Source organism: Hemitrygon akajei, chromosome 16, assembly GCF_048418815.1.
Source record: "Hemitrygon akajei chromosome 16, sHemAka1.3, whole genome shotgun sequence".
Taxonomy (NCBI): domain Eukaryota; kingdom Metazoa; phylum Chordata; class Chondrichthyes; order Myliobatiformes; family Dasyatidae; genus Hemitrygon; species Hemitrygon akajei.
The window spans coordinates 26,566,458-26,592,077 of NC_133139.1; the positions used below are offsets into that span (position 1 = coordinate 26,566,458).

The 25,620-nt window shown below is 45.2% G+C and overlaps 1 protein-coding gene across 3 annotated transcripts; it reads right to left on the bottom strand.

Annotated features, from left to right (window-relative positions):
- Window positions 1-1,180: 1,180 nt before the first annotated feature.
- On the bottom strand, window positions 1,181-20,991 carry fkbp8 (FKBP prolyl isomerase 8). Of its 3 annotated transcripts, none has more exons than XM_073068493.1 (9): window positions 20,861-20,991; window positions 16,759-17,099; window positions 14,431-14,600; window positions 14,249-14,337; window positions 12,185-12,405; window positions 11,372-11,544; window positions 3,185-3,262; window positions 1,876-2,007; window positions 1,181-1,757 (listed from the first exon to the last, which is right to left on the bottom strand). In XM_073068493.1, the coding sequence occupies exons 2-9, from the start codon at window positions 17,084-17,086 to the stop codon at window positions 1,680-1,682; spliced, it is 1,269 nt and encodes a 422-aa protein (XP_072924594.1). In that variant the 5' UTR covers window positions 17,087-17,099; window positions 20,861-20,991; the 3' UTR covers window positions 1,181-1,679. The 3 variants fall into 3 exon arrangements, with proteins under 3 accessions (XP_072924594.1, XP_072924592.1, XP_072924593.1); XM_073068491.1 differs by having other exon boundaries at window positions 1,181-1,615; window positions 20,861-20,988; XM_073068492.1 differs by lacking the exon at window positions 20,861-20,991 and adding an exon at window positions 17,228-17,321 and having other exon boundaries at window positions 1,181-1,615.
- Window positions 20,992-25,620: the final 4,629 nt, after the last annotated feature.

Here is a 25,620-nt window from a genome sequence, read left to right on the forward strand (position 1 = left end):
TTGTTAAGAGAACCTACAATCCATTTTAGACCTAAGGAGTTTCAGTTAAAGCACAGCTGCAAGAATAATCTCTACCAGTGCGACACAACACGCCAACATCACCTTTTGAACAAGTGGCAAGAGTAGGTAGTGAGAGGTAATGAACAGAAACTAATGCTCAGGTTAAAAATGTTGTTTTCATAGACAGGATGAAGTCCCAATAATACCCATGTTTGTAAAATCAAAAATATTAGAGTTCCAGTTTCTAGCACAGGGATAAGGTGGGGCAAAGAGGGCCAACAGAGATTTTTCTATCTAAATATTTTAAATTTCTGCTCCATTTACCAGTAGATGGTGATGTTGCTGTGTTTAGATGTTTTCTAGCCAGGAAATGTTCAGACACACAAGTCCTGGAAGTTAGGTTAGTCTATCAAAAATCATTTGAATCTCTGCTTCCAAAGCCATTCTCTTTAATAAGGTGTGCTTATTAGATGAAGCCAACATCAGAGCTCTCATTCATCCATGACCTTTAAAATGAATCTAGGTCCTCCATGAATACAGCTGTGAGCAAGTCGGGAGTTCAGCCATAAGTTGTCTTTGGACTTTGGGAGGAAACCCGTGCGGTCAAAAGAACATACAGACTCCTTACAGTCAGCGGCAGGTAGTCCCAGACAGGAGAAGCTGCCTGCAGCCCCGAGCAGCTGGCAAATCTATTCCGCCAGTCTTCCAAATGCTTGACCGTATGTATAGCCCATCCACAGTGGGGCGTTGCTACCCTGGCAAGGGCGCGCAGCGTATGTACAGCCCATCCGCAGTGGGGCGTTGCTACCCTGGCAAGGGCGCACAGCGTATGTACAGCCCATCCAGTGGGGCGTTGCTACCCTGGCAAGGACGCGCAGCATGCAATTCAGCCTTTATTAAGGTTGTAGTTCCATTTCCTGACCCGATCTCCCCGTTCCCTCAAAAATTCTACTGATCTCAGCTTTGAAATCTGCTCAGGAATTGAGTATTTAGAACTCACGGGGCAGAGAATGTGAAAGGTTCACAGCCCTTTGAGTAATTTCTCTTCACATCAGTCGTACACTGTCAACCGCTATACTAGTCCCAGAATCTCTAGAGAAAGGAAATGATCTCTTCCCACCCCTCAGGACACCTAGCTCCCTCTCCATTAATATTTATAGCAACACTCAGCAACATGGAATTCAATATAAAGATTTTATTATAATTATATAAACATTTTGCATAAATTTCACTCATCAGGAAGCTCTAAGCCACCCCCAAGAAATAAATTAAATCCAATCAGTGTTATAATGTGAACTGATCATCAATCACTACATGCTCCATTGTGGTCATTTCTGTACTGGGGTGTTAAAGGAAGGGGTGGCCGTTGTCCAGTAACTTTATGTACAGTACCTGAAGCAGTCTGAGGCTCAGAAAGTTCTGGGTGAGGGGAGGGGGCAGGTAACTAAATTCAGCACCGGTGAGGCCCTGTTAAGAGTTTTGGCGTGGACACAATCCCTGTGAGGATATTCAGTCCACTCTCCGAGTGTCAGGTTCTTGCAGCAACAATGACAGACACAGCCACGCCGCCGACTGCTACCATGGTCGCTCCTAACAGCCACTTCCATGGAATATTCTGCAAAAGTAGAGAACAGCAGACCACTCGCACATCATCACTTCCCCAACTGCTGGCTCCCTCATCAGCTTCCCAGGGGCCGGAGAGCAGGAGTTAGATGCAGGCTAAAGCTCCTTCCAGATATTCCTTCAATTCCTCCCACCTGGAAGGAGCATAGGTTACGAAGAGTAAAATTCCCTCTACCGTCTCAATCCATTACTGTACCCTTTACTTTCCTGATTCTTGGAAAACATAAACAACAAAGCTTTTAATTCACATACCCAGGAGAATCGAGATGGCGAGGAGAGCGGGGGCGTAGCCATATCTCCGAGCATCTTCCGGTACATTGCCTGCTCCAAAGTCCTCTGCTTAGACTGCTTCTTCAGTAGCTGGGAGAGTTCAGCGTGAATCGCCTATATAGCAGCAGCAGCGATCAAAAATCGCACACAATTATCAGCAGCACTCTGCAAGAACATGATTCCATCTAACAAAAAAGACCCTGGACATCTTTAAGGACATGGCAACCTAAACCAGAGCCAAGACTCGCAGGAGGCTCAGTTACACAGAGGGAGGAGCAAGGTCACTCAATCAAGTTAGAGAGAATTGCATTGTTAGGGGAGCAGATACGATTCCAGTTGACTCTGTGTGAGGTTCAACGATATTGAGCAATTGCAGAGGGAAAGGGTGACTAGCCAGAGATTATGGTGCATATCAATACCAATAAAGGAGTCACTAAAGGGATTAAAAATTACAAACTTAAAAAGGATATAAGCTCCAGGTAATGTCAGTAAATGAATTGCTGAGATGCTAAGGGAAGGATAACTGGCCTTAGATTCTTGTCAGATGGGCTGCAACCTCAGTAGGTCTGGGTCCAATAATGGGAGAAAAGGCAGAATCAAGGCAACAGGCAACCAGAGTTTGGAAAGCTGGATAGATCGTGGTTTCTTTGGAACAAAGGAGGCCAAGAGATCTAACAGAGTGTAGACAATTAAAAGAACCCTTTTTAGAATAAGTAAGAAGGGCCTATATATTTTTGCAGAGGTATCAAAACTAGTGTGATTAAAGTAATAGGTAGAAGGATCGGAGGAAGATGAGGAGAAGTGTTTTAAACCGAGTGGAACTCCCTGCCTAAAATGGAGGTAGAGGTAGAAACTCTCATCATATTCTAAACAGCATTGGTGTGTATTTAAAAAGCCATGATCTGTAGGGCTATATACAAAGTGTTGAAAGCCAGAGATTTGGCTACACATCACTTTTTTTTGGCTGGTAAGGGCACAAATGGGCCAAACGGCCTTCTCCCGTGTCATAAACTTTCAATGATGCTATGAAAGGATCCGTGAATGTGAAAATGCAGTGAAAGAACACATATCAGGCACTTAAAACACAGCCCAGTCCTCATGTACCATAGACACACACAAATCTAAAGTATACCTCATCCACACAAATTAAGGCCAAAAGACACAAAGTACAAAATGTGTCCAGAATCACATGCAAAGTATGCTTACATTGATGGAGATGTTCCCAATGCTCCCTATCAGTTACAGTTAACAAAGACCAAGTCCACTTGTACTCTGCTGGCTTCCTACTCACCTTGTTTGACGGCTCCAGTCTCGCAGCTTGTTTCAGGACTGGTATAGCTTCTGCATATTCACCCTGCAAGGCCAGAACCTGATAACAGAGAATTAACCAGGAGGGATCAGGTAATGGCTCCTCATCCTGTTGATTAAACTTCCAGAATGGCAACTTCCAATGGTCCACTCATGTGAAGGACCACAGAGCCTTGTGGCACTTGTTAATGGACAGGCAGGTACATGCAATTCTCTCACAGATCAGTTACTATCCTAGGACCACTATTGACCAGTGACTCAACTGGACTAACCTCACACACTGGCATGACTGAGCTGGGTACCCAGGGAGAATGGATTAGCCCTGACACAAAAAGGAACACAAAGAAATACTCAACATTCCGGATAGGTACAGCTCTAGTAATACTTAAAGGTCGACAGAACTCATCTGAACAATCATTTCCTTCAACAAGGCTGCAATACGTAACATCTACATGAAGGACTCCAGCCACACACCAACACTGTTCTGAGTTCTCATGAAGGGTCTCAACCCAAAATACAAACTGTTTATTCCACTCTGTATATGCTGCCTGACCTGCTGAGTTCCTTAAGCATTTTGTGTGTGTTGCTCAAATTTCAAACTTGTGAAATTGTCATTTGAAACAGAGAAGCATATTTCCTGCAAATTGCCTCCAAGTCACACCCCATCCCAACCGGGAAATATAATGTGGTTCTTTTATTTCCCCGGGGTACAGATTCTGGAATTCCCTTTGAGCTGTGGGATAGATTTATCCGAAGGACCGCAGCTGTTCAAGGTGGGGACTCACTGCCACACCATCTGTCACATACACAGATGACAATGTCAGCATCACCCAAATCTTGCAGGTGAATAAAGAGTAAAGCTAATTGATCACCAATGTCCTGGATCAGACATAGCCTCCTCAGTGAATATCACACAACCAAAGGTATGTCCTTGGTGTGGAAGGAGATAACTGAAAACAGACAGCAGTTCACACTACTTAAGATAGTTTGAATTCTGAGTTAAAGGATTAGAAATAGTGCTAGACTAGATAACTCAGTCCGAGCTTTCATGCCTCTATTCCTATCATACCTGCAGGGGAAACGGGGGGGGGGGGGGGGGCTTTTATGGGCGGCATAGTTGCAGTCAAACTGGTGCACAAAGCCTCACACATTAGCAATGGCAAATTAAAAATAAGACAGGAATGAGCAGAGCGGTCTTTGTTGGAGTGGATCAGTGTCAAAGCGGGGAGGCTTTGGCTCATCATGGTTTGGTGAGGTACGTATCTGGTAAGTTTCATCTACATTTTTCTTGTTCATTGTCCATTAGTACATAGTTGTAGCAAAGAGAATGGCTTTAGAGGCTGTGTTGGTTGCAATGTGGGAATTCAGGGGGGTGGGGGGAGGGTGCGGATGGGAGCATCAGCGACCACATCACTGCCACTGAACTCAGAAGGGAAGGAAGGAAAGAGGAATGCAGTAGAGAAGAGGAGTCTATAGTTAAAGGAGAAGACACCAGATACTGTGGACACGATAGATTCACCCGGATGCTATGTTACCTCCCAGGTGCCATGGTCAAGGACATATTTTAAGCAAGGTTACTTTATTTCCATCTTTTACAGTTTCAAAATAACAAAAAAAAAGGAAAGGGCCCGAAGCAAAAGTTTGGGCACCCTGCATGGTCAGTACTTAGTAACACCCCCTTTGGCAAGTATCACAGCTTGTAAACGCTTTCTGTAGCCAGCTAAGAGTCTTTCAATTCATGTTTGGGGAATTTTTACCCATTCTTCCTTGCAAAAGGCTTCTAGTTCTGTGAGATTCTTGGGCCGTCCTGCATGCACTGTTCTTTTGAGGTCTAGCCACAGATTTTCAATGATGTTTAGGTCAGGGGACTCTGAGGGCCATGGCAAAACCTTCAGCTTCTGCCTCTTGAGATAATCCATTGTGGATTTTGAGGTGTGTTTAGGATCATTATCCTGCTGTAGAAGCTATCCTCTTTTCATCTTCAGCTTTTTCACAGAAGGTGTGATGTTTGCTTCCAGAATTTGCTGGTATTTAATTGAATTCATTTCCCCCTCTACCAGTGAAATGTTCCCTGTGCCACTGGCTGCAACACAAGCCCAAAGCATGATCGATCCACCCCCGTGCTTAACAGTTGGAGAGGTGTTCTTTTCATGAAATTCTAGACCCTTTTTTCTCCAAACATACCTTTGCTCATTGCGGCCAAAAAGTTCTATTTTAACTTCATCAGTCCACAGGACTTGTTTCCAAAATATATCAGGCTTGTTTAGATGTTCCTTTGCAAACTTCTGACGCTGAATTTTGTGGTGAGGACATACGAAAAGTCTTCTTCTGATGACTCTTCCATGAAGGTCACACTTGTGCAGGTGTCACTGCACAGAATACCAGTGCACCACCACACCAGAGTCTGCTAAATCTTCCTGAAGATCTTTTGCAGTCAAACAGTGGTTTTGATTTGCCTTTCTAGCAATCCTACGAGCAGTTCTCTCAAAAGGTTTTCTTGGTCTTCCAGACATCAACTTGACTTCCACCGTTCCTGTTAACTGCTGTTTCTTAATTACATTATGAACTGAGGAAACAGCTACCTGAAAACCCTTTGCTATCTTCTTACAACCTTCTCCTGCTTTGTGGGCATCATTTATTTTAATTTTCAGAGTGCTAGGCAGCTGCTTAGAGGAGCCCATGGCTGCTGATTGTTGGGACAAGGTTTGAGGAGTTGGGGTATTTATAAAGCTTTGAAATTTGGATCACCTGGCCTTTCCTAACAATGATTGTGAACAAACCATAGCCCTAACAAGCTAATTAAAGTCTGAGACCTCAAATCTCTAGGGGTGACCAAACTTTCACATAGTGCTCCTTTCCTTTTTTTCTCCACTCTAAAATTGTACAAAACAAAAATAATACACTAATCTTGCTTAAAATGTTGAAAAGAATGTTTCATCTTTAACTTTATGACTTTTGGAGATCAGTTCATCTTCTACTCACTTAACTATTCACAGTAACAGAAATTTTGACCAGGGGTGCCCAAACTTTTGCATGGCACTGTACACTCTATATGGAATAAATTAGATGATCTTGTAGCACAGTCAGAGGTTGGCAGGCAAGACATTGTGGACATCACTGAGTCACAGCTGAAAGCAGATTATAGCTGGGAGCTTAACATCCAAGGATGTTGTATCAAAAGGACAGGCAGGGAGGCATAAGGGGCTCTGATCAACAGAAAAAGATACTTTCGTATCAAAGTGTCAGACCCCAATCCAATTGAGAATTTGTGGCTGAACTAGAAACGGGCTGATCATTCATGATCCCCATGCAATCTGACAGAGCTCGAGCAGTTTTGCAAAGGAGAATGGGGAAAAATTGCAGTGTCCAGATGTGCAAAGCAAGAGACCTCATAAGAGGAGGAAGTACTGGCACTTTTAAGGAATATAAAAGTGGATAAATCTCCGGGTCCTGACAGGATATTCCCTAGGACCTTGAGAGAAGTTAGTGTAGAAATAGCAGGGGCTCTGACAGAAATATTTCAAATGTCATTAGAGATGGGTATGGTGCCGGAGGATTGGCATATTGCTCATGTGGTTCCATTGTTTAAAAAGGGTTCTAAGAGTAAATCTAGCAATTATAGGCCTGTCAGTTTGATGTCAGTGGTGGGTAAATTAATGGAAAGTATTCTTAGAGATGGTATATATAATTATCTGGATAGACAGGGTCTGATTAGGAATAGTCAGCATGGATTTGTGCGTGGAAGGTCATGTTTGACAAATCTTATTGAAGTTTTTGAAGAGGTTACGAGGAAAGCTGACGAGGGTAAAGCAGTGGATGTTGTCTATATGGACTTCAGTAATGCCATTGACAAGGTTCTGCACGGAAGGTTAGTTGGGAAGGTTCAATCGTTAGGTATTAGTATTGAAGTAGTAAAATGGATTCAACAGTGGCTGGATGGGAGATGCCAGAGAGTAGTGGTGGATAACTGTTTGTCAGGTTGGAGGCCGGTGGCTAGTGGTGTGTCTCAGGGATCTGTACTGGGTCCAATGTTGTTTGTCATATACATTAATGATCTGGATGATGGGGTGGTAAATTGGATTAGTAAGTATACAGATGATACTAAGGTAGGTGGCATTGTGGATAATGAAAGCAGATGATACCAAGGTAGGTGGGGTTGTGGATAATGAAGCAGGTTTTCAAAGCTTGCAGAGAGATTTAGGCCAGTTAGAAGAGTGGGCTGAACAATGGCAGATGGAGTTTAATGCTGATAAGTGTGAGGTGCTACATTTTGGTAGGAATAATCCAAATAGGACATACATGGTAAATGGTAGGGCATTGAAGAATGCAGTAGAATAGAGTGATCTAGGAATAATGGTGCATAGTTCCCTGAAGGTGGAATCTCATGTGGATAGGGTGGTGAAGAAAGCATTTGGTATGCTGGCCTTTATAAATCAGAGCATTGAGTATAGGAGTTGGGATGTAATGTTAAAATTGTACAAGGCATTGGTAAGGCCGAATTTGGAGTATCGTGTACAGTTCTACTCACCGAATTATAGGAAAGATGTCAACAAAATAGAGAGAGTACAGAGAAGATTTACTAGAATGTTACCTGGGTTTCAGCACCTAAGTTACAGGGAAAGGTTGAACAAGTTAGGTCTTTATTCTTTGGAGCGTAGTAGGTTGAGGGGGGACTTGATAGAGGTATTTAAAATTATGAGGGGGATAGATAAGAGTTGACATGGATAGGCTTTTTCCATTGAGAGTAGGGGAGATTCAAACACGAGGACATGAGTTGAGAGTTAAGGGGCAAAAGTTTAGGGGTAACACAAGGGGGAACTTCTTTACTTAGAGAGTGGTAGCTGTGTGGAACGAGCTTCCAGTAGAAGTGGTAGAGGCAGGTTCGGTATTGTCATTTAAAGTAAAATTGGATAGGTATATGAACAGGAAAGGAATGGAGGGTTATGGGTTGAGTGCGGGCCATGGGACTAGTTGAGAGTAAGCGTTTGGCAAGGACTAGAAGGGCCGAGATGGCCTGTTTCCGTGTTGTATGGTTATCTACACAGACTCACTCAAGACTATAATTGCTTCCAAAGGTGCATCTACTAAATACTGACTTGAAGGGGATGAATACTTATGCAATCAACTATCTTGTTTTATATTTGTAATCAATTTAGATTATTTTGTAGAGATCTGTTTTCACTTTGACACAAAAGTCTTTTTCAGTTGATCGGTATCAAAAAAGCCAAATTAAATCCACTGTGATCCAATGTTGTAAATCAATATGAAAACTTCCAAGGGGGAGGGGTGAATATTTTTTTATAGGCACTGTATATACAGGCCTTCAAACAGTAACCAGGATGTCGGCTACAAATTACAATAGGAGGTAGAAAACACATGTCAAAAGGGCAATGTTACGATAGCCATGGGGGATTTCAATATGGAGGCAGATTTGGAAAATCAGGTTGGTACTGAATCCTGAGGGAGTTCATAGAATTCTTACAAGATGGCTTTTTAGAGCAGCTTTGGTTGAGCCCACTAGAGGATCAGCTATTCTGGATTAGTTGTGCAATGAACCAGTATTGATTAGAGAGCTTAAGGTAAAGGAACCCTTAAGGAACAGTGAACATAACATGACAGAATTCATCCTTCAATTTGAGAGGGAGAAGCTAAAGTCAGATGTATCAGTATTACCTTGGAGTAAAGGGAATCACAAAGGCATAAGGGAGGCTGACCAAAGTTGAATGGAAGGGGACACTAGCAGGGTTGATGGCGGAGCAGCAATGGCTGGAGTTTCTGGAAGCAATTCAGAAAGCGCAGGATAGATATACCTCAAGGAGGAAGAAGTATTCTCAATACAGGATGACACAACTGTGGTCTTACAAGGGAAGTCGAGAAGGCATATAAAAGAACAAAAATAGTGGTAAGATAGAGAATTGGGAAATTAAAAAAAAAATAACACAAGGCAAGTAAAAAAAACCATGGGGGTGGGGAGAAAATGAAACATAAAGGTAAGCAAGCCAACAATATCAACAAGGACACTGGAATTTAAAAGGAGTAAAATAAAGAAGCAAGAGAAGATATTGGACTGCTGGAAAATGACGGAGGAGAGGTAATAAAAGGGGAAAGAGGAAAAGGTGGATGAACTGAATGAAGTATTTTGCATCAGTCTTCACTCTGGAAGAGACTAGCAATAAGCTGGAAGTTTGAGAGTGTCATGGGGCAGATGTGAGTAAAGTTGCTATTGCTAGGGAGAAGGTGCTTCAGAAACTGAAAGGTCTGAACCAGATGGACTACACCCCAGGGTTCTGAAAGAGGTAGCTGAAAAGATTGTGGAGGGATTAGTAATGATCTTTCAAGAAACACTAGATTATGGAATGGTTCCAGAGAAATGGAAAATTGCAAATGTCACTGCACTCTTCAATAAGTAAGGGAGGTAGAAGGAAGGAAATTATAGGCCAGTTAGCCTGACCTCAGATGTTGGAGTTGATTAAGAATTAGGTTTTGAGGTACTTGAAGGTAAGTGATAAAATAGGTCAAAGTCAGCATGGTTTCCTTAAAGGAATATCTTGCCTGACAAACCTTTTAGAATTCTGAGGAAATAACAAGCAGGACAGACAAAGGAGAATCAGTGGTTGTTGTGTAGTTAAGTTTGTCAGAAGGCCTTTGACAAGCTGCCCCACGAGGTTGTTTAACAAGAACCCATGGTATTGCAGGAAAGAATGTAGTATGGATACAGCATTGGCTGGCTGGCAGGAGGCAAAGAGTAGGAATAAAGGGAGACTTTTCTAGTTGGCTGCTGGTGACTAGCGGTGTTCAGCAGGTACAATGTTAGGACTGCTTCTTTTTATGTTGTATGTCAATGATTTGGATGACGGAATTGATGTCTTTGTGGCCAAGTTTGTTGAAAATATGAGGATAGGTAGAGGGGCAGGTAGTGTAGAGGAAGTGGGGAGGCTGCAGATGGACTTAAGACAGATTAGGATAATGGGGAATGAAGAGGCAGATGGAATAGTGTTGTGAAGTGTAAGGTCGCACACTTTGGTAGAAGGAACAGAAGCATGGACTATCTTCTAAACTGGCAGAAAATTCAAAAATCCAAGGTGCAGAGAGATTTGGGAGTTCTTGTGCACAATTCCCTAAAGGTTAACTCGCAGGTTGAGTTGGTGTTGAGGAAGGCAAATGCAACATACCATTCACTTCGAGAGGACTAGAATATAAAAGCAAGGATGTAATGCTGAGGCTGTATAAGGCACTGGTGAGGCCTCACATGGAGTATTGTGAGCAGTTTTGGGCCCCTTATCTAAGAAAGGATGTGCTGATATTGGAGAGGTTTGAGAGGAGGTTCATAAGAATGATTCTGGAATGAAAGGCTTATCGTATGAGAAGCGATTGATGGCCCTTGGCTGGACTTTAGCTGACTGAGAGGGGAATCACACTGAAACTTATCGAGTGTTGAAAGGTATACACAGAGTGGACGTGGAGAGGATGATTCCTACCATGAGGGAGTCTAGGACCAGAAGGTACAGACTCAGAATAGAGGGATGTCCACTTAGAACTGAGATGAGGAGGAATTTCTTTTGCCAGAGGGTGGTGCATCTGTGGAATTTGTTGCCACAGGCAGCTGTGAAGGCAAGATCATTGAGTGCATTTAAGGTGGAGGTTGACAGGTTCTTGATTAGTCAGGGTGTGAAAGGTTAAGGTGAGAAGGCGGGAGAATGGAGTTGAGAGGGAAATGGATCAGCCATGATGAAATGGAGAGCAGACTCCATGGTCTGAATGGCCTAATTCTGCCGTGTATTATGGACTTGTTCCTACTCCTGTAGCTGACAGGAAGTAAACTTCGACTGCAATGTGCACCCTTCATGATACCTATCATGGCCAATTTAAAATTAGATATGGACTGAAATAACACAGATAATTGAATTAGTGCACAGAGGTAAACTGGTCCATGTTCTGCCTTTTTAACAATTCGTTGTAAATTTCTGTGTGTATTTGAAATTCCTCATAAGAATATTACATTGTAATGTTAGCATCCCACCACTGGCTGTGCTGTGCAGAGTTTATTTGGCACTTCCCATTAAACACACGGACGTAATAATAATTAATTCTGTTAGTAATGTACATAAAGAGAGATTAATTTAAGGAAATTTGGAAGATTGAGGTTTTCCACCGGTGGGCCAGTGCCTACCTTCCCTTTCCTGAAAAGTGCTTTGATGTTGTTGGGTTGATGCTCGAGCGCAGCATTGGAGGATTTAAGTGCAGCCTCGAAATGTTCCAACTTCAGCTGGGCTGCCGCCAGATTATTCAGGCATTTCACCTTCACATCCAACAACTCCTGCTCTTCCTCCAGTGAAAATTCAACTGCAAGGAATTGGACACAGAGAAAGACACCTGACAGCAACAGTAGGTACGAGGGGAATCGCTTGAAACAATGAAAACGGGACAGGAACCCGAGAGTGAGCAATCCACAGAGGGGAAGGAACCTACAAGTTCGATCCAAGATTGCCAACGATACAAAGATGAGTGAACAGCACTTTGTGTAGGACAGAAGGACTATTCAGCAAATGGAGATCGATACCAGTAATTGTGAGTTATTGATTTTGGACCAAAGGTGAACTGACCAAAGTATTTATTTACTTTATCGATTTATACAGCACAGTACAGGCCCTACCGGCTCAACAAGCCCACGCTGCTCATTAACACCTTTGTGACCAATTAACCTACTAATCCATATGTTTCTTTGAGTGCGGGAGGAAACCAGAGCACCCAGAGGAAACCCTCACGGTCATGGGGAGAATGTACAAATTCCTTACAGACAGGGATAGTATTGAACCCAGATCGCTGGCACGGTAATAGTGTTACGGTAACTGCTCTGCCATCATGCTGCCTGAAGTTTTACTGAAATGATGGAATACTGGAGGGACTAAAGCCACAGTCTCACTGATTGGTCACCTCCTGTTAGCTGTTACCTACCACTACAATTCAAAATACCTAAACGTACCTTTGGAGCTCGAGTTTGCAATATTGAGGGCGATGTCATATGAGTTGATTGCGAAGACATACTCGTTCCGTAGAAAGTAGGCATTCCCCCGCTCCCTTTTCTTGTTGGCCAGCAGTAAGCGCTGCTTCCCCGACAGGAGTTCGATATCTGGGGCGTCCTTCACCGAGAGAAGCTGAACCTCAATGTGCACGGTGGCATTTGAAGGTACTGTGGGCTGGATGCTGGCAGGGGATGAAATACAGCATGTTAAAAAAGACTGCACAACCTCTGCACCTCCAGCCTTGCCACAGGTCCTTTGTAAGAGGTATACTGGGTCACTTCCTTTAAAAGAAACATGAAAGCACAAATGTGCTGGCTACCTCAATGACACAAACTAGATAAATCAATAAAAAATTCCCCCAGACCAAGGAAAATCAGTTGAGTGGTGTCTCTTTTAGATTAAATTATTTATGGAGAGAAACCACTCTGGGTGGGTCTAGCTTTTATTTAGTACACATAACTTGCCCTTGAAACGTAGCATTGAACAATTGACTTGAACTAAAGTATTTTTGGTTTTGGGAAGGGAATTCCAGGATCTATTCTCAGCAGAAATGAAGGACTGTCTGTATATACAGTGGATTCCAGTTAGTCGGACCACTGGTTAATTGTGGCAACTCTTAAAGAACGAAAGCTAAATGAGAAAATTGCTGGGATTACCACAGTTTATTTGAGACAGTATACCACTTAATTGGAGCAGAAGACCGTTGTCAAATTGTCGTCAGTCACACGCACTTGTGTGGCCATTAGCTGCTGTACCATGCTTGGAGCAAAGTTTTTTAAGTAGTATCAATTGCCCATGCTTATGTTCAAAAGCAGTAATTTTGTCACTGATAGTTGGCAAGAAATGAGCAGTAGGACAATTCCTGTTTCGCTCACTGTGGCTTCAAGCATTTAGACTTAGAGATGTCAGAAACTGGGAGTGATTTCACTACTTCAAGTTAGGAACGTCGAAGAATTTGAAGGCATTGATAATCCTCTTGAATGTTGCAATGAAGATGAAGATTTGGAGGATGTAATTGTCAATAGCTTTGTAGGAAGGCAGTCTACTATCTGCTCTAGGTGCCTGCGCTGATTTTGGTCATTACATACACTGGATGAACTCCGTTGATAACCATTAGGACCTAATACAGTTTTATAGCATTGTAGTACTACTGGTAGTGTAATATGTTCTGTATATATTTTAAATACATAATTTGTTACTCAGTTTGACTTTTTTTAATACCTTTTTATCTATTTCCATGAAACTTCAATGAACTGGGAAAGCCGCTTAATTAGGTTAAAATGTATTGGTCCTGTTGTGCCCCAATTAACTGGAATCCACTGTATTTCTAAGTCAGGATGGTATGTGATTGGCAGGAAACTTCAGATGGCTGTGTTCCTATGCACCCAATGTCCTTTTCCTTGGTGGTGAAAGTCATGTTTTTGCAAGATTCTGTCAAGGTGGATGGCGTGAATGTTTAAAGTGATTTAGAATGCCAATCAGGCAGGCTGTTCTGTTTTGGATGCTGTAAAGGCTCCTGCGTGCTCACCCAGTCAAGAACAATATTCTATCACACTCCTGATAAGCACTACATAACTAATGATAAAGCTTTGAGAAATCAGGTAGTGGGTTATCAGCTTTAGTATACCCACTGACCAGCTATTTGGCAGCTCTTGTCAATTTTCTGGCCATTGGCAAACATATCATCGTAAATGATTAGACTATAATGTTAAAGTTGGTCAATGTCCTATTCTTCACAGGAACACTACTTGATATTTATCAGCACGTGCCCGAAGGCAGTCCAAGTCTTGCCCCATGCAAGAGATCAAATTTGTCCCTCAGGATTTTTAGTTTAGCAACTTAACAACTGCAACACCATTCCTCTTTGATGGGATGAAGTAGAAAAACTTTACTGCCTAGGTGGTGCTGATGGTTCCATGGGATCTGCACCCACGGGAGAAATGGAAGTGAAGAAGCACAGTGAACAACTATTACATCTATTGTTTCCAGTGGCTCAGCTTTACTGAGAGCCTCCAAGCACCTACCTGCCCAGAGAGCCATAGGCGTATTTGGCATCAGAGACAATCAAAGCCACTTCCCCTGGCTCCATCAGCTGGATGCAAAGATCCAATGCCTGCAGAGAGACGGGAACAGACACTGAAACAAATTCGTCACACAACCTGCACCTGCAAACACACTAAGGTACCAACTGCTTACCAGCACCAACCTGGATAACATCCCCGTCTCCCACGGTGAAAGTGAGGGAGGGATCTTCCTCTACGTCGGTTCCATCCTCCAGTGTCATCTTCAGCCCCACAGTTACATTCTGACCTTTCTGTGGTTTTGGCTCATCGTTCCGACCTGCTACCAGAACTTTCTTCCTCAGCAGCTCATTCCCTACAGGAAAGTGCATTAATGAGTCCCCTGACATATCTATATTGCCAGACACATTGGATTAATAGCAAAAATTTGAGAGAGTTGAGTATTTGGCCTTTTGATTTTTATCATTTATGACTGATGCTCTGTCTCAAATTCATTTTTCCTGCTTTTCTTCATATCCACTGGTACCCCTAAATAGCCAAAAGTCTATCATCTCAGTCTTGAGAGATACTGAGCATCTACACTCTTTTGGAATCAAGAATTTACACACTGTGGAAAGAAACTTCTGTCTTCTCAGTTCTAAACTTGACAGTATGCCCACTTGTTTCCAGATTCTCTAAAGAAGAAACAGCCCCTTATGCCCATCTTTCTCAAGGTCATGTACACCATCTCTCATTCTCAACTTAAAAACACCATCCCATCATTGTAAGGATCAATAATAAAGAACAACACTGCACTCATTCACTCCCGTGATCTCAAAAAGTTCAGTGAGATCTCAGTAAAGACTCCTTCCCTTGCACTCCGCTGCTTTGCAATAAAAGGCAACACTATTTGCTCTCTGAACAGCTTTATAATTTTACATATTATTTTACTGTGTTCCTTCCCTGCCTCTCTATACGCTATTTACTAGTTTTTCACAATATTAAAAATATATTCTTTTTGCAGTTCTGCCTAATAATTTGCCGACCCTACTCCCCACGTTGTCCTCCACTAGTCAATTTCTTGAACACTGGCTGAGGCTGTCCATATAAGCGGTAAACTTCTCTCTGTTCGCTTTCCCACAACGAGGACACAACTACAATGCTTGGTGCTCAATGCAGGATGCACATAATGTACAAAGGGAAGAACTGTGGATTCCAGTTAGTTGGGCCATCAGTTAATTGAGGCAGCTGCTTATTTGGGACAACTCTTACGGAACAGAGACTAATCAAAAAAATAGCCAGGATTCCCATAAATCAAAGGAGCAGAAGCTGGCCATTCGGCCCATCGAGTCTACACCGCCATTTCATCATGAGCTGATCCAGTCTCCCCTTTAGTCCCATTCCCCCGCCTTCTCACCATAACCTTTGATGCCCTGACTACTCAGATACCTATCAATCTCTGCCTTAAATACACCCAATGACTTGGCGTCCACTGCCGCCCGTGGCAACAAATTCCATAGATTCACCGCCCTCTGGCTAAATTCCCTTTGCGTATTTGGACTGCTTAATTAGAGTCTGTTGCCAGTTTCTTAATGATGTCAGATGCATGTGTGACCGTTCGACACTGTACCATTAGAGCAAACAGTTTTTAAATAGTGTCAGTTGGGTGCAACTGTGTTCAAAAAGTTGTGATTTTTCTCACTGGTAGTTGACGAGAAATAAGCAATAAGACAATTCAGACCATGTTTTGTAATTTCAAGCATTCAGGCTTGGTGAAGTCAGAAATGACCAAGAGTGAAAATGAAATGATTTCACTACTTCAACAAGTTAGGAATTACAAAGAATTTGCAGGTATCGACAATCATCTTGAATGTTATAATGAAAATGAAGATGTGGAGGATGCAACTGTCAAAAGCATTGTATTAAGCAGTCCATTATCTACACTGGGTGTCTGAGCTAATTTTGCTCATTGACAAAAAAAATCAAAAGAATGCGGTAGCATTCACTGAATTAATTCCTCCATCAGTAACTATAGGAACTATTACACAATTTTATAGTACTGTAGTAGTATTTATAGTGTTCTAATTTGTTCTGTATTTCATTTAATTACAGAATTTTTTACTCAATTAAACAGTTTGTCTTTTTTTTATACCTTTTTAACCACTTCCATGAAACTTCAGCTAATTGGGGCAGGCACTTAATTGGACTAAAACTTATTGGTCCTGATGAGTCCCAATTAACCAGAATCCACTGTATGGTTTGACAGTGTTGAGGATTCATAATAAAAATAAAAACCAGAGGATTTCCCTTATCTGTTGAGAGGAGAAAGCTAGTAAAAACATCTTAAGTCAGGATTGATAACGGAAAACTTCAAACTTTGTGCTTATACTGTGAATGAAAGCCAGAAACAGCCTCAGTTTAAGAACTACGCCTGATAGTGGAGCTTGCTGATAATCTTATCAACAGAGCAGCATAAGTACTTCAAAAAGGCTAGATGTGAGAGAACATTATGTGTAAGGACAGATGAATCATACCAAGGACCTGTAGCCATTCATCATCTGGCTTGGGGGTGTTATCCAGGTTTCCTGCTCCGCTTTGAGGCTCAGCACTGATCTCCCTGGCGCTGGGTGCTGAATTTTCCTGATTCACACTCTGGACATCAGGCTCCTCCGAGGAGCCAATATCTTCCAGAGATGGAGGGTCATCAGAACCATCCTCATCTGTGCCGCTATTGGTGCTATCGATGTTATCACCACTTGCTAAGAGGGAAGTGTTTAGTGGCGTGTCATCCTGTTTGATTCCCACATTTTGTGAATTCGCATCACCAGCGGCTTCCTGGGATTCCAAGCTCTTCTCATCCATTGTGAATCAAAAACTGCAAGTGAAAAATTAACCAAGTCTCTCTTCGTGATCATATCTCAGACTCCTCCCGTGCCCAACAGTTACTAGCTCACTCAATCCCACACCCACTACCCACCTCAAAAATGCATCTCTCTCTCTCACCTTCAGTTTCTCTGTGCCATTCCTCACTCTTTAAACTACAATGTGTCTTTGTCTCTTCCTCTGCCCTCACCCCCAAGTCCTTCCCTCAAAACCACTCCCCATTTATCTGTTCCCTTTTCACCTCTCCCATTCCTTTCCCATTTTCCACTATTTTCCTTCACCAAACTCCATACTGTTTCTTCCTCCAACCCTCCTCCTGCCTCTTCCCCTCACTTCCAATCCATTCCATTACTCTGACTCCATCCCTCTGCCCACCCCATTTCTCCCTTCCCACTCCATCTCTCCCTACTGTCTGCCTCTCCCTTCCTCCCCACTCCGTCTGCCTCCCACTTCCACCCTTCCTCCCTCCCTACTCCGTCTGTCTCCCCTTCCTCCCTCCCTACTGTCTGTCTCCCCATCCCTCCATCCCACTCCATCGGTCTCCCCCTTCCTCCATCCCACTCCATCCGTCTCCCCCTTCCTCCCTCCCCACTTCGTCTGTCTCCATCTCCCCCTTCCTCCCTCCCTACTGTCTGTCTCCCCATCCCTCCATCCGTCTCCCCCTTCCTCCCTCCCCACTCCGTCTGTCTCCATCTCCCCCTTCCTCCCTCCCTACTCCGTCTGTCTCCCCTTCCTCCCTCCCTACTGTCTGTCTCCCCATCCCTCCATCCGTCTCCCCCTTCCTCCCTCCCCACTTCGTCTGCCTCCCCCTTTCTCCCTCCCCACTCCGTCTGTCTCCATCTTCCCCTTCCTCCCTCCCTACTCCGTCTGTCTCCCCATCCCTCCATCCCACTCCATCCGTCTCCCCCTTCCTCCCTCCCCACTCCGTCTGTCTCCCTCCCCCTTCCTCCCTCCCTACTGTCTGTCTCCCCATCCCTCCAACCCACTCCATCTGTCTCCCCTTCCTCCCTCCCCACTTCGTCTGCCTCCCCCTTTCTCCCTCCCCACTCCGTCTGTCTCCATCTTCCCCTTCCTCCCTCCCTACTCCATCTGTCTCCCCTTCCTCCCTCCCTACTGTCTGTCTCCCCATCCCTCCATCCCACTCCATCCGTCTCCCCCTTCCTCCCTCCCCACTTCGTCTGCCTCCCCCTTCCTCCCCCCCACTCCGTCTGTCTCCATCTCCCCCTTCCTCCCTCCATACTCCGTCTGTCTCCCCTTCCTCCCTCCCTACTGTCTGTCTCCCCATCCCTCCATCCCCACTCCATCCACTTCCCCTTCCTCCCTCCCTCCCCACTTCGTCTGCCTCCCCCTTACTCCCTCCCCACTCCATCTACCTCCCCCTTACTCCCTCCTCACTCCGTCTGCCTCCCACTTCCTCCCTCACTCCATCTGCCTCCCCTTCCTCCATCCCCACTCTGTCTGTCTCCCCCTCCTTCCTTGCTCGGTCTGTCTCCCCCTTCCTCCCTCCCCACTCCGTCCGTCTCCCCCTTCCTCACTCCCCACTCTGTCTCCCCCTCCCTCCCCACTGTCTCTCCCCCTTCCTTGCTCCCCACTCCGTCTGCCTCCCCTTACTCTCTCCCCACTCTGTCTGCCTCCCCCTTCCTCGCTCCCCACTCAGTCTCCCCCTCCCTCCCCACTCCGTCTGTCTCTCCCTCCCTCCCCACTCGTCTCCCCCTCCCTCCCTACTTTGTCTGTTTCCCCCTTCCTCGCTCCCCACTCCGTCTGCCTCCCCTTCCTCCCTCCCTCCCCACTCCGTCTGCCTCCCCCTTACTCCCTCCCTACTGTCTGTCTCCCCTTCCTTCCCACTCTGTCTGCCTCCCCTTCCTCCCTCCCCACTCCATCTTCCTCCCCCTTACTCCCTCCTCACTCCATCTGCCTCCCCTTACTCCCTTCCCACTCTGTCTGCCTCCCCTTCCTCCCTCCCCACTCCATCTGCCTCCCCCTTACTCCCTCCTCACTCCATCTGCCTCCCCTTACTCCCTTCCCACTCTGTCTGCCTCCCCTTACTCCCTCCTCACTCCATCTGCCTCCCCTTACTCCCTTCCCACTCTGTCTGCCTCCCCTTCCTCCCTCCCCACTCCATCTGCCACCCCCTTACTCCCTCCCTACTGTCTGTCTCCCCTTCCTTCCCACTCTGTCTGCCTCCCCTTCCTCCCTCCCCACTCCATCTGCCTCCCCCTTACACCCTCCTCACTCCATCTGCCTCCCCTTACTCCCTTCCCACTCTGTCTGCCTCCCCTTCCTCCCTCCCCACTCCATCTGCCTCCCCCTTACTCTCTCCTCACTCCACCTGCCTCCCCTTACTCCCTTCTCACTCCACCTGCCTCCCCTTACTCCCTTCCCACTCTGTCTGCCTCCCCTTCCTCCCTCTCCACTCCATCTTCCTTCCCCTTACTCCCTCCTCACTCCATCTGCCTCCCCTTACTCCCTTCCCACTCCGTCTGCCTCCCCCTTACTCCCTCCTCACTCCATCTGCCTCCCCTTACTCCCGCCCCACTCCGTCTACCTCCCCTTACTCCCTCCCCAATCCGTCTGTCTCCCCCTTCCTCGCTCCCCACTCAGTCTCCCCCTCCCTCCCTTGTCTGTTTCCCCTTCCTCACTCCCCACTCCGTCTGCCTCCCCTTCCTCCCTCCCTACTCCATCTGCCTCCCCCTTACTCCCTCCCCACTCCGTCTGCCTCCCCCTTACTCCCTCCCCACTCCATCTGCCTCCCCACTCCGTCTGTCTCCCCCTTCCTCCCTCCCCACTCCGTCTGTCTCCCCCTCCCTCCCCACTCCATCTGTCTCCCCCTTACTCCCTCCCTACTGTCTGTCTCCCCTTCCTTCCCACTCCATCTGCCTCCCCTTCCTCCCTCCCCACTCCATCCACTTCCCCTTCCTCCCTCCCTCCCCACTCCGTCTGCCTTCCCCTTACTCCCTCCTCACTCCGTCTGCTCCATCTGCCTCCCCCTTACTCCCTCCCCACTCCCTGCCTCCCCTTACTCCCTCCCCACTCTGTCTGCCTCCCCTTCCTCCCTCCCCACTCCATCTGCCTCCTCCTTCCTTGCTCCCCACTCCGTCCGCCTCTCCCTCCCTCCCCACTCCGTCCGCTTCCCCTTCTTCCCTCTCCCCACTCCATCCGCCTCCCCTTACTCCCTCCCCACTCCGTCCGCCTCTTCCTCCCTCCCCACGCCATCCACTTCCCCCTTACTCCCTCCCCACTCCGTCTCTCCCTTCCTCCCCCCCACCTCGGTCCAATTCCTCTCATCTTCCCACCTCCGTCTCTCCCTTCCCCCTCCATTTATCTATCCATCTCTTCTCCCCACCTTCCTCCTTGCGTGTCTCTCCCTCCTCCCCACCTCCATCTATTGCTCCCTTCCTCTGTCCATCCACATCTTCTCCACCTCCATCCGACTCTCCCTTCCCCTCCATTCATCTATCCCTCCCTACCACTGCTCGCCTTTCCCACCCTCCCCACTTCCAACAGTTCACTTCTTTTCCTTCATCTGTCTGTCCCTCTTCTTCCATTCATCTTCCCTCTACATGTATCCATCTTTCCAATCTCCCTCTGTCCTTCCATTTCCACACTCTCTCCCTGCATCTGCCTCCTGTTTTCTTCTCTCTCCCCATCTCTTTTCCTCTTTTTCGTCCTTCCCTCTTTCCATTTCCTCTCCCCTTATCTGCCTTTGCCCCCAGCCCTCTATTTTCCACCCCGCTCATCCCGTCCGTTCCTCACCTTCCCAGTTTCCGCTTCAGACTGAAAAGCCCCGCCTTTCTAATGGGTCAAAGGTGTGGAGTTGCGCGTCCCTTGTGTCGATTGGCTTTGCTCTTTGTCAATCAGACGTTTTTCCGCTTCATCCGCCATTCAGGTTCCCCTGCAATAGAACCGCAGTTAGCGTGGAACCGGCCAGCGCTTCGGAGATCTGCGGCCGGCTGAGACCTAGCGCCTGTTTCCATCCTCACATTGCTCAGGCACCCAGTACTCCGCTGTCCAGTGAAAATCCCTCAGCTCTGAATTCAAAGCATGAGATGCACATCAAATGTGCACGTTTATCATCGGATTCGAACCCAGTATTTCAGTATCATCTGTTTTCCGCTCATCAGCACCCAGACAACATTGTGCAAATAGCACCAAGCCCCTCCCGCATGAACACCCAAACGTTATCTCCAAGTATCACTTATTACATACTCCTGAAACATACCCCTCGGGTACAAACCAATGGCAGTCCTACTCTGAAATAGCAACCTCAAGTCAAGAAGTTTTAAAGTTAAACACCAGTATAAAGTAGGGGTGTCTGAACCTGCTCATCCACATAGAACATAACAGCACAGTTTAACCTCCTGCAAGATCAATCTAACCCTTCCCTCCCTCATAACTCTCTATGTGCCTATCTACAGTGCCTATAAAAAGTATTCACCCCCGGGTCGGGGTTATCATATTTTTATTGTTTTAGAACATTGAACCACAGTGGATTTAATTTGGCTTTTTTTTTCACTGATCAACAGAAGAAGATTTTCATGTCAAAGTGATATTGAGAAAGTAAGGAGGCATGGGATTCAAGAGGACCTTGCTTTGTGGATCCAGACAAGGTTGCCCACAGGAGGCAAAGAGTGGTTGTAGAGGAGTCATACTCTGCATGGAGGTCGGTCACCAGTGATGTGCCTCAGGGATCTGTTCTGGGACCCTTACTCTTCATGATTTTTATAAATGACCTGGATAAGGAAATGGAGGGATGAGTTAGTAAGTTTGCTGATGACACAAAGGTTGGAGGTGTTGTGGATAGTGTTGTATCAGAGGTTTCAGCGGAACATTGACAGGATGCAAAACTGGGCTGAGAAGTGGCGGATGGAGTTCAACCCAGATAAGTGTGAAGTGGTTCATTTTGGTAGGTCAAATATGATGGCAGAATATAATATTAATTGTAAGACTCTTGGTAGTGTGGAGGATCAGAGGGATCTTGGGGTCCGAGTCCATGGAATGCTCAAAGCAGCTGCGCAGGTTAACTCTGTGGTGTATTGGCCTTCATCAATCGTGGAATTGAATTTAGGAGCCGAGAGGTAATGTTGCAGCTACATGGGATCCTGGTCAGATCCCACTTGGAGTACTGTGTTCAGTTCTGGTTGCCTCACTACAGGAAGGATGTGGAAACCACAGAAAGGGTGCAGAGGAGATTTACAAGGATGTTGCCTGGATTGGGAAGCATACCTTATGAGAATAGGTTGAGTGAACTCGGCCTTTTTTCCTTGGAGCGACGGAGGATGAGAGGTGACCTGATAGAGGTGTATAAGATGATGAGAGGCATTGATCATGTGGATAGGCAGAGGCTTCTTCCCAGGGATGAAATGGCTGCCACAAGAGGACACAGGTTTAAGGTGCTGGGAAGTACGTACAGAGGAGATGTCAGAGGTAAGTTTTTAAACTCAGAGAGTGGTGAGTGCGTGGAACGTCTGCCGGCAACGGTGGTGGAGGCGGATACGATAGGGTCTTTTAAGAGACTTTTGGATAGGTACATGGAGCTTAGAAAAATAGAGGGCTGTGGGTAAGCCTAGTAATTTCTAAGGTAGGGACATGTTCGGCACAACTTTGTGGGCCGAAGGGCCTGTATTGTGCTGTAGGTTTTCTATGTTTCTATGAAAACAAATCTAAATTAATTATAAATATAAAACACAAAATAATTGATTGCGTAAATTTTCACCCCCTTTAATATGACACATCAAACCATCACTGGTGCAGCCGTTTGATTTTAGAAGTCACATAATTAGTTAAATGGAGATCACCGTGTGCAGTCAAGGTGTTTCAAGTGATTGTAGTAAAAAATACACCTGTATCTGGAAGGTCCAACTGCTGGTGAGACAGTATCCTGGCAAAAACTACATCATGAAGACAAAAGAACACTTAAAGCAACTCCACAAAAAGGTTACTGAAAAGCACAAGTTGGGAGATGGATACAAGAAAATTTCCAAGACACTTAATATCCCTTAAGTCAGTCATCAGGAAGTGGAAAGAATAAGGCACAGCTGTAAATCTGCCTAGCGCAGGCTGTCTTCAAAAACTGAGTGACCATACAAGAGGGAGGACTAGTGAGGGAGACCACCAAGAGACCCATGACATCTCTGGAGAAGTTCCAAGCTTCAATGGCTGAGATGGGACAGACTGCATACAACTGTTGACCAGGTGCTTCACCAGTCGCAGCTTTATGGGAGAGTGGCCACTATTGGAAAAAGACTGACATGAAATCTCAGCTGGAGTTTGCTAGAAGGCATGTAGGAGACTCTGAAGTAGACAATAGACAATAGGTGCAGGAGTAGGCCAATTGGCCCTACAAGCCAGCACCGCCATTCAATGTGATCATGGCTGATCATCCACTATCAGTAACCCGTTCCTGTCTTCTCCCCATATCCCTTGACTCCTGGAAGGCTCTATGGTCTGATGAAACTAAAATTGAACTTTTTGGCCATCAGACTATGTGCTATGTTTGGCATAAGCCAAACACTGCACAACATCAGAAACACACCATCCCTACTGTATCTACTTCACTGCAGCAGGCCCTGGAAGGCTTGTGAAGGTAGAGGGTAAAATGAATGCAGCAAAATACAGGGAAATTCTGGAGGAAAACCTAATACAGATTTTTGGTAAATCTTCTTCCACGCCCTCTCTAAAGCTTCCACATCCTTCCTAAAATGAGGTGACCAGAACTCCAAAAGTGTGGTCTAACCAGAGTTTTATAGAGCTGCACCATTACCACGTGTCTCTGGATATTTCATTACAACATAGGAGGCCATTCAGATGATAAATTCTATGCCAATTTACTCCACAAACTCATTTTTCCATAAGCATTTTCCCTGTAGTTTATTCCACTCACATTTTCATCAACCTTTCCCATTCTCTCCATCATCCCTGGCACTAACCTAGTGAATTTTTGCTGCACTTCTTCTATGGCAAGTTCAGCCTTCCTGAGGTAAGGAGATCCAGTACTGCAGGGCGATCTCACTGCATTCCAGTAAAATTACAATGATATATCTTTATCCTTGTTTTCAAGCTCAAATTCCTTTGTCATTTTGTTTTGCGCCTGCATGTTGGCTCTTGTGTGCAAGCACAAGATCATAAGCAGAATCAGAGTCAGGTTTAATGTGTTGTGAAATTTGTTAACTTAGCAGCAGCAGTACAATGCAATAGATGGTAATACAGAAAGAAAAAATAAGTAAATCAATAGTTAGATTAAAATAGTGCAAAAACAGAAATAATATATATTTAAAAAGTGAGGTAGTGTTCATGGGTTCAATGTCCGTTTAGGAATTGTATGGTTGAGGAGAAGAAGCTGTTCCTGAATTTCTGAATGTGTGCCTTCAGGACTCTGTATCTCCTTCCCATTTCTCAAAAAAACTGATTTTCTGTTCTGTGCCAAAGAGATGTTTTCACATTTTCCATCTTCCATATTGTTCCTAATCGCTCTTAAAGCCTTGCTACATCCTTCATTGTTTACAATCCTGAATAGTTTATTGTCAGCAGCAAATTTAGAACTGAAGTATTGATGTAGATTGTGTAAAGCGTCAATCCTAATGCTGGTACTAGTCACAGCTTGTTAAACTGAGGAGGATCCACTTATTCCCATTTATTTGTTTTCTATCTGGTTACAAACTCTCAATCCGTGTCAGTGTTTCACCATCGTCATATCAAAAGCTTATGAAAATTCAAATTCATCACTTCCAGTGGTTTCCCCTATTTTATTTGTTCCATCTCAAAGAATTCCAGTTGGTTTGCCAAATCAAAAATCCACTGCTGACTCTCTTCGATCCTGTTATTGCTTTCAAGGTGTTCTTTTACATTTATTACCTATCTCATTAAAAATTCCAGCATTTTCACATGCATTGACATTAGGCCACTAGTTTTCTTATCAAAGCTTTTGATACATATCTTTTTTAAAATGCCTCCCTCATGGACATAGCATTTTTTTGGATGATAACCAGAGTGACCGTGATCTGTGTAGCCACATCTTTCAAAATTCTGGAATGTGAGTCCTTAGGATTTATCAGCTTTGAGTTTACCAATCCTTGTGCTTTCTTTGACCATATCAATTTCCTTCAATTCTTTATTGTTGTTAGAACCCTGGTTTATTAATATAAAATAATGTGTCTTTTTCCATGAAGACAAATGTAAATATAGCTTAAATTTGTCTGGTGTGTTGGCGCGTGGCCTAGTGGGCAAGGCATCAGACTAGTAACCTGAAGGTCACTGGTTCGAGCCTCAGCTGAGGTAGCGTGTTGTGTCCTTGAGCAAGGCACTTAACAACACATTGCTCTGCGACATCACCTGTGCCAAGCTGCATGGGTCCTAGTGCCCTTCCCTTGGACAACATCGGTGGCGTGGAGAGGGGAAGACCTGCAGCTTGGGCAACTGCCAGTCTCCCATACAACCCTGCCCAGGCCTGCGCCCTGGAAACTCCAGGCACAGATCCATGGTCTCTTGAGACCGACAGATGCCACCACAGTTGTCTG